General features: G+C 38.4%; 1 protein-coding gene across 1 annotated transcript; it reads right to left on the bottom strand.

The window, feature by feature from the left end:
* Window positions 1-4692: 4692 nt before the first annotated feature.
* LOC140177641 (uncharacterized) lies at window positions 4693-6021 on the bottom strand. The gene is made up of 2 exons (XM_072210784.1): window positions 5865-6021; window positions 4693-5411 (listed from the first exon to the last, which is right to left on the bottom strand). The coding sequence occupies exons 1-2, from the start codon at window positions 6019-6021 to the stop codon at window positions 4693-4695; spliced, it is 876 nt and encodes a 291-aa protein (XP_072066885.1).
* Window positions 6022-9522: the final 3501 nt, after the last annotated feature.

The raw sequence follows: 9522 nt of genomic DNA, 5'->3' as shown, positions 1-9522 counted from the left end.
AGGAGCGGGCCCGACTTCAGGAGAGGGAGAAAAAGCTAATGGCTCATTGTGCTATGGCGGAGGGCCTCAAGGAGAAGGAGGAGCAAAACTATGTTAAGCTTTTTTCTAAGAATATTGACCTTCAGAAGCAGTTGGAGTTGAACCGGAAGGCGTATCAGGATTTGGAGGATTCTGTAGCGGAGAGCTCGGAAAAGGCGTGGAGGATATTCAAGGAACAGGTCGGAGTGATTGCCCCCGACTTGCACCTTTCTCCCCTCCATCTCGATAAGATTGTTATTGATGGAGCTATTGTCTCCCCTCCTCGTCCCGAGACGGATTTCGAGCTGAAGAGTCGAGGGCAAAGGCTTATTGAGTCTCCTCCCCGCGAGGAGCAACCGGAGGGACCCCTGCCGAGTTCTTCAGAGGTTCCGACTTCTACTGCTAAAGGGACCGCTCCGACCCCTCCTGATGCAGATCCGAGCTCCCTTCCTATTGGTGATTCTCCTCTACCTTTCCAGTGATTTAGCTATATTATGGCCCGGCTTGTGGGCCCTTCTTTGAACAATTTTTATTTCTTTGATGTTTGTGTTGGCTGTTCTTGACTCTTCTGGCCTTCTGGCCATTAACAAAAAATTGCTTTATCCAATTTGCCCTTTTTTGGATAAGAGCTTTGGGGTATACCTCACGTGTGCATGCTCTGTTGTGACTCTTTCGCTAGGTTCTTATGAAAACCCTTGTGATTTTGCGAAAATTAGGGTTTTTTTTGTCTAAGTTATTTGTATGATTTTTTCGACAACTGCCTTTACCTTTGAATGATTTTTCTTATCTCTTTTGTATTCCCTCATATTCAATTTTTGCATATTGAATTGTTTTCATGTCTTAGGTTATTTTTGCGATGCATTTCGATTCCTCTCGGATTTTCCGACTAATAGGTCGTATTATTCCCGAGATGTTATGATCGTCTTTGTAACCTCTTTACGCCGACTTGTACCTCGTCGTTTTATCCTGCCAACCACTAAGGTTGGGCATAAGATTTTCATATTTTTTCGAGTTTAAATCGGCGCGTTTCGTAGAATGGTGATAATAATGGAATTTATAAAGAGATGAAATGAAAAAATCTTTATTCATTGATGAAGGTACTTTTTGCTACTAGAGGAGCCTTTAAGACTTATTCCCCATAGTCTCCACTTTGATGCCTCATTAAAACCCCCTTCAGGAAAACCCTTTTTTTGGAAAAAAACCGTGAAGTCGGGAAAAAGAGTACACCAGGGAGTGGAGTTCGTTTCTAACTATAGTACCTTTTCATATTACAAGCATGCCACGACCTTGGTAGCTCGGTACCGATCAAGTCGGTTACCTTGTAGTATCCCTTTCCTAAGACTTCGCTTATCTCGTATGGCCCTTTCCAATTAGCAGCGAGCTTTCCTTCCCCCGACTTGTTGACCCCGATGTCATTTCTAATCAGGATCAAGTCGTTTTGGGAGAAGCTTCTTCGAATGACTTTCTTGTTGTATCTATTTGTCATCCTTTGCTTCAATGCTGCTTCCCTTATCTGGGCTTGTTCTCGGACTTCGGGGAGTAGCTCGAGTTCTTCTTTATGCGCCCGAAGGTTGCCAACCTCGTCGTAGAATCTCACCCTTGGATTTTGCTCATTGATTTCAACTGGTATCATGGCTTCTATGCCATAAGCAAGTCGGAAGGGTGTTTCTCCTGTAGCAGACTGAGATGTAGTCTGATAGGCCCACAGTACTTGAGGGAGTTCTTCAGTCCATGCTCCCTTTGCGTCTTGCAACCTTTTTTTTAACCCAGCCAGTATAACTTTGTTGGCTACCTCAACTTGCCCATTTGCTTGTGGGTGCTTTACTGAGGTGAACTGATGCTTGATCTTTATATTGGATACCAGATTTCTGAAGGTAGAGTCGGTGAACTGAGTTCCATTATCGGTGGTGATAGAGTGGAGAACTCCATACCTTGTAATAATATTCTTGTAGAGGAACTTCCGACTTCTCTGGGCTGTGATGGTGGCTAATGGTTCTGCTTTAATCCATTTCGTGAAGTAGTCCAGTCCCACTATTAGGTACTTCACTTGTCCAGGCACTTGGGGGAATGGTCTGAGTAGGTCTAACCCCCATTTTGCAAAAGGCCATGGAAAAGTTATACTAATGAGCTCCTCAGGAGGGGCGACGTGGAAGTTTGCATGCATTTGGCATGGTTGACACTACTTTATGAATTCGGAGGCATCTTTTTGCAAGGTCGGCCAATAGAACCCGGCTCGGATGACCTTCCTAGCCAAAGACCTTGCTCCGAGATGGTTTCCACAGATACCATTATGGACCTCTTCTAAGACTTCTGTTGTCCATGAGGTAGGGACACATTTTAACAATGGTGTGGATATCCTTATTTTATAGAGGATATTTTTCACCAAGGTATAGTTTTGTGCTTCTCTCTGAATTTTCTTGGCCTCTTTTTCCTCTTTGGGTAGGATGTCGAATATTATGTATTCGATTAGTGGGTTCATCCATCCGAAGTCCAATCCGGATACTTTCAGGACATCTTGCTTAACCTCTGTTTTTACAAGAGAGGGTTCTTGGAGAGTTTCTTGAATCAAGTTTCTATTATTCCCTCCTGGTTTGGTACTTGCTAACTTGGAAAGGGCGTCTGCTCTGCTATTGAGATCTCGAGTTATATGCTTGATCTCGGTCTCCGAGAACTGCCTGAGATACTCCAAGGTTTTGTCTAAGTACCTCTTCATATTAGAGTCTTTGGCCTGATAATCCTCATTGATTTGAGAGGTCATCACCTGAGAGTCGCTGAACACAGCTACCTTGGTCGTGCCGACTTCCTCTGCTAGCTTCAATCCAGCGATCAAGGCTTCATATTCTGCCTGGTTGTTGGAGGCTGGGAATTCAAATTTGAGGGATACTTCTATCTGAGTTCCCTCTTGGTTGACCAGTATTATGCTTGCACCGCTTCCGACCTTATTGGAGGAGCCATCCAAGTATAGCTCCCATGCGGTGGAGGCTTCTTCTTGATCTCCTGCATACTCTGCTACGAAGTCGGTAAGGCATTGGGCTTTAATTGCAGTCTGAGTTTTATACTTAAAGTCGAACTCGGATAGCTCTATAGCCCATTGAACCATTGTGCCCACAATATCTGTTTTTTGGAGAATTTGCTTCATGGGTTGGTTCATTCGAACTCTTATTGTATGGGCTTGAATGTAAGGCCGTAGCCTTCGAGAGGCTACTACTAAGGCATACGCAAACTTCTCAAATTTTTGGTACCTTAATTCGGGACCTTGTAGAACCTTGCTGGTGAAGTACACAGGATGCTGCCCGACCTCATCTTCCCGTATTAGAGTTGATGCTACAGCTTTGTCGGCTACGGACAAGTACAGGACGAGTTCTTCCCCAACTTTAGGTCGGGTCAGAATTAGAGGTTGGCTTAAAAACCTTTTGAGCTCTTGGAAAGCCTCTTCACACTCAGGAGTCCATTCGAACTGGCATCCTTTTCTTAGCAAGGAGAAAAGTTGTAGGGATCTTAATGCTGATCCCGTCAAGAACCTAGAGAGGGCTGCAAGTCGGCCATTCAATTGCTGGACCTCCTTTAAGCAAGTCGGGCTTTTCATTTCTAGGACTACTCTATACTTGTCGGGGTTAGTTTCAATCCCCCTTTGTGTTAGCATAAATCCCAAAAATTTTCTAGCCTCTACCACGAAGGTGCACTTTGCGGGATTCAATCTCATCCCGTGCATCCTTATGATGTTGAAGACTTACGAGAGGTCAGTCAAGAGGTCGGCCTCATCCTTGGATTTTACTAGCATGTCGTCTACATATACTTCCATTAGACTTCCAAGGTGAGGTGCAAACACCTTGTTCATCAGCCTTTGATACGTGGCTCCTGTAATTTTTAACCTAAAAGGCATAATCACATAGCAATAGTTTGCTCGAGGCATGATGAAGGATGTTTTTTCTTGATCCGGCTTGTACATCGGAATTTGGTTGTATCCCGAGTATGCATCCATAAACAACAAGTATTGATATCCCGAGCTGGAATCTACTAGGGTATCAATATTTAGGAGTGGATATGGGTCTTTTGGACACGCCTTGTTCAGGTCGGTGTAATCGACGTACATCCTCCACTTGCCATTTTGATTCTTGACTAGCACCACATTTGCCAACCAAGCCGGATATTTGACCTCTCTGATGAAGTCGGCTTCTAGGAGGGCTTGTATCTGTTCTTCTACCACCTGAGCCCATTCAGGTCCGAGCTTTCGTCTTCTCTGCTGAACAGGTTGGGATCCGGAGTGCACTAACAGTTTGTGTGACATGAGCTTGGGATCTATCCCAGGCATTGTCGGAGGCTTTCCAGGCGAAGAGGTCGGAATTTTCTTTTGGAGCCTTATAAGTTTCTGTTTCAAGTCTTCTTTCAGGTTGGCTCCTATATTGGTATTCTTTCCTTCCTCCTTCCCGATCTATACCTCCTCGGTTTTTCCCCTGGTTTGTGGCCGTAATTCTTCTTTAGCTCAGACTCCTCCGAGCTCAATGGTGTGAACCTCCTTGCCTTTTCCTCTCAGCTTCAGGCTTTCATTATAGCACTTTCTTGCCAGTTTCTAATCTCCCCTGATGGTTGTGATTCCCTCTGGCGTTGGGAATTTCAGGCAAAGGTGGGGATAGATACCACTGCTCCAAGCCGATTTAGGGTTGTCCTTCCTATTTAAGTGTTATAGGCAGAACCCACATCAACGACTATGAAGTCGATGCTTAGAGTCTTAGATTTCATTCCCTTTCCAAAAGTTGTATGTAGGGGTACGAATCCCAGCGGTTTTATGGGTGTATCCCCCAACCCGTATAGGGTACCAGGGTAAGCCCTTAGTTCCTTCTCATCTAATCCCAGCTTATCAAATGCTGGTTTGAACAGGATGTCAGCTGAGCTCTCCTGATCCACCAGGATTCTATGTAGATGGGCATTGGCGAGAATCATGGTGATCACTACTGGATCGTCATGTCCTGGAACAATGCCCTGCCCATCTTCTTTGGTGAAAGAGATGGTTGAGAGATTGGGCGATTTGCCTCCGACCTGGTAGACTTCCTTCAGGTGTCTTTTGCGAGATGACTTAGTGAGACCTCCCCCAGCAAACCCTCCTGAGATCATATGTATGTGTCTTTCCGGGGTCTGTGGTGGTGGATCTCTTCGATCCTCCTCATCTCGCTTTCTCTTACCATGATGATCCGACCTTTTCATGAGATATCTATCAAGCCGGTATTCTCTGACCAGATTTTCTATCCCATTTTTCAAGTCGTAACACTCATTCGTTGAGTGACCATATAGCTTATGGTACTCACAATACTCGCTATGACTTCCCCCTTTCTTGTTCTTGATAGGCCTAGGGGGAGGTAGCCTTTCAGTGTGACAAATTTCTCTATAGATGTCGACTAGGGAAACTCGTAGAGGGGTGTATGAGTGGTACCTCCTGGGCCTTTCATTCCCGACTTCTTTTTTTTTTCTTGGACTCCCTCTCTTTTTTCTTTGAAGAGTGAGAATGCCCAGGTCGCCAGCTTGTCTCTCTTAGCCTGGAGTTTTCCTCCATATTGATATACTTCTCCGCTCTTTCTTGTACATCACTCAAAGAAGTCAGATGCCTTTTCAAGATGGACTGGGAGAATGAGCCTTCTCGTAGTCCATTTACTAGGCCCATGATCACTGCCTTGGTGGGCAGGTCTTGAATTTCTAAACATGCTTTGTTGAACCTTTCCATGTAGTCCCTCAAAGGTTCTCCGACCTGTTGTTTTACTCCCAGGAGACTCGGTGCGTGTTTTACTTTATTCTTCTGGATTGAAAATCGCATAAGGAACTTACGTGAGAGGTCGTCGAAACTGGTGACTGACCTTGGGGGAGGCTATCGAACCATTTCATCGCTGCTTTTGTCAAGGTCGTCGGAAAGGCCTTACAGCGAGTAGCATCAGAATCGTCGGCTAGGTACATCTGACTTTTAAAGTTGCTTAGGTGATGCTTTGGGTTAGTAGTCCCGTCGTATAGGTCCATATCGGGGCTTTTGAAGTTCCTTGGAACTTTTACCCTCATTATGTCCTCACTGAATGGGTCTCCCCCCCCAAGGGAGAATCTTCTCGGTCGTTGCAAGAGTTCCGACCTCGGAAAGTGGATTTTAATCTTGAGAGCTTTTCTTTAAGCTCTTTTCTTCGCTCGACCTCCCTCCTCAAGTTTCTCTCCGCCTCTCGCTGTCACTCTAGTTCTTGTTCTAACTGTTCCAGCCGTCATTGGTCGCCGTGGAATAATCCCATTAGATCAGCTGCATGGGGTTGTCCCTCCTTTCCTGATTCATGCCCCTCAGAGGGGGTTCCCCTTGGTTCTTTCACTTCGGAGGGACCTTCCTTGTATTGGGTGTTTGCCCCTTGGTGAGTGACTATCGCTCTGTCGTTGTTGTCAGTGACTTGATTCTCCTGCTCAGAATTGAACGATGTGTTTCCATCCTCGTTTAAGTCGTCCGCTATCATGGGTTAATCTCCAAGTCCCCGACAACGACGCCAATGTTACGTGGGTAACCGGAGATATGTGGATTGGACTTGAAGAATTGACCAAAGCGTAAAAAAGGAGGCAGTCTCTAATTTGCCTTGTGTCTGAGAACTGTCGTCCGACTAGTGTTTATGAGAGAATAGGGGGTGGTACCTGCAAAGACACTCCGATGCCTAAGTCAGCAAGGGGTTTAAGCAGGTTTAGAAAGTATTGGAACTTAGAGATACCTGAGGGGTATTAGTGTATTTATAGTGGTGATCCAATAACCACCGTTGGAGTAGTTCCACTTCTGAAGGTGGATAACCGTCCCTTTATCTTAGGGCTGTTGAGATATGGCTCCAGAAAGTGGGTTGAGAGATTTTAGGGGCATTTACTTATTTAAATAAGTGTTATCTGCCAGCTATCCTTCGAGCCCGACTTCTTTGGAATGGAGTCTATGTTGAATCCAACATCTTCTAAGGAGGTCGGTGGGCGGCGAAGGCCAATCTTCGGATTGGGCCTTTTGGTGTGTTGGGACCTGGGCCATAGTGTTGGGTCAGGGTATGAACAGTAATATTATTACCGTCAATTTTTTTAAAAAATTTTACCGGTAGATCTGACCATTTTTAGCATTTTTTGTAGTATTAGATCATATACACAACCTTTGTTTTTCTTATTTTTGAGTGTACTTATATTTTTCTATTGTCTAGATTTAAGCTTATATTAAGAGATACAAAAAATAAAGAGAATTGATTACACAAAGTCAATTATTCTTTTGTTTGAGTATTTGATTTTAAAAGTGTACTTAGTTTTCCTTATCTAAGTTGTATTAGCATTTAGAAATTACTAAGTTTGGGATTAGCTTAAGTGTGTTACAAGAGTGTGAATCTATTAGAATTAATGTTTGTAATTAATCTTGAGTACAGTGAAAATTCTACCATTGTTATAGTAGAGATTGAATGTAGAACACATTGTACTTTGTAGCTGAATTATGATATATTGCAGTATTATTCTATTATCTTCCTCATCTCTGTAATTTTTTCAATTCTGTTTTGTTAGTTTTGTTATTGTGAGACGAGATAAAAATAAAAATAATCTCCTGAATTCAGTATACTGTACAATTAGTTTTATTAACCATTATAAGTGATTTCTTTATTCAACTTTTCTTTCTCAACTCCCGTGGGTATATATCTATAATAATATATAAAGGAAATATGAGAGTTTGTTGTCCAATTTTCTCTTTTTCATCTTAATCCTATTAATAAATAGTATTTAATATAATTGTCCTCTTAAAATTTGGTCCAAAATGTAATTATTAGTTAATTTTTTTAATCTTTTATACAGTTACCTTTTTATTTTACACATAACTTCTACCCATGTTGTCTTTTTCTTTATTCTATGGAGTATACGTAGTACTCTCTCTTTATCTTTATTTCACTTAATTAAAAAAATTATAATAAATATGTGTATAGAAAATGGTAAAAAAAATAAAATTAAAAATTAAAAATTTTTAAAAAATAATGGAACAAAAGATGATTTAAGATATTGAATATAAAATTTAAAAAAAATTAGCAATTAAAATTATGCGAGAAAAAGAGTTCTTTAAATTTAAATTTTTATATATACTTCAAATTACATAAGATTGAAAAAATAAATAAATTATAAATATTTATAAATTTTTATCTTGATTGTTACATATAATAACAACGTAACAATTTTAGTATTATACTTAAATTAATTTAAAGTTTATTATTAAAAAAATTAAATAACTTATAAAATTTTTATTTTTATTTTTATTTATTAATAATTTATTATTTATTAAAATTTTTATTTTTTATCCCAAATTTATAATTTAAAAAATATAAAAATTAATTTCCTAAAAAAATTATTAGAAAAAAATAACAATATAAAAATTACAATTTTGTTTTGAAATTAAATGAAACAAAAATCTTAAAAATTTTATTAGTTAGAGACATAGAAGTTGACATATTAGATCTAGAGAAAAATTAATAATTATTACAAATAAGTGTTACGAGTAGGAGAGATATTCAACAATATAATATTTTTATATTCAATTGTATATGTTAATAGTAGCTAAAATAGTAGTGTCCATATAATATTACTCTTTTAAAAAAATATAATACATTTGATATTATTTTTTATAATTGTTGACAAGTTTTATAATTTGATTAACAAAAAATCTGAATACTTGATATCTTAAATTTTGTCTGAAAGCAATAAAATATGACTTAACAAGTAAGTCTGAAAAATAATAAAGATCTATACATCTAGATATCTAAATCAAAGAAAAAAAATTTTCTTTTAGCAAATCTTTAATAACTCAAAAGTTAACACAATGGTAGTTATGGATCAAAGTGATAAACAAAAATAAGAGTTGGGATAGTGGTATGTGATAATTAATTGCGATTGAGATGAATAGAAGAAGAAAACAAAAAATTAAGAGAATAAAATAAGGCAACATAATAATAATGATAAGAGAAAGGATAGTGTATAATATGATGAGATAATATAATCAAAATAAAAATTAATAATCTTAAAAAATAATAAAATTAAAGATAATTAAAGAGGTTTAAAATAAGATTGAAGAAATATATTTTTTTATCTATTAGAATTATGGACAGAGATAAAGAATATTTTAAATATAAATTTTTAAATTTGCTTCTAATTAAATAGGATTGAAAAAATAAATAAATTTAATAATATTTATAAATAATTAATCTTTAAATAATATTAGTAAATTTTTATATTGATTTTTTTACACATAATAATAAATTAATATTTTTTTAATCTTATTTTTTAATTTAAATTTGTTTACTTTAACATTTTATATGTTAAATAATTTAAAATATTTTACTTTTTTATAATTTATTTTTAATTATTATTAAATTTATAATTTTAAAATAAAAATATATAATTAATTTCTTAAATTCAATAGAAAAGCGGCTCAACAGGTGAGCCCATAGTATATATAAATTCAATATATCTATTATACTACATACCATCGTTGGCGTT

This window comes from Arachis hypogaea, chromosome 13 (assembly GCF_003086295.3).
Source record: "Arachis hypogaea cultivar Tifrunner chromosome 13, arahy.Tifrunner.gnm2.J5K5, whole genome shotgun sequence".
NCBI classification, from domain to species: domain Eukaryota; kingdom Viridiplantae; phylum Streptophyta; class Magnoliopsida; order Fabales; family Fabaceae; genus Arachis; species Arachis hypogaea.
Note: the sequence above shows the minus strand (reverse complement) of the source record. Positions and strands in the feature narration are given on the sequence as shown.

Bases quoted from the DNA above. Each gene is read 5' to 3' on its own strand.
- LOC140177641 (XM_072210784.1), bottom strand. From the start codon at position 6,021: ATGGACCTATACGACGGGACTACTAACCCAAAGCATCACCTAAGCAAC. The intron at 5,412-5,864 runs GTCAGTCACCAG...GAGTTTCCCTAG, and splicing joins GTTCGATAGCCTCCCCCAAG to TCGACATCTATAGAGAAATT.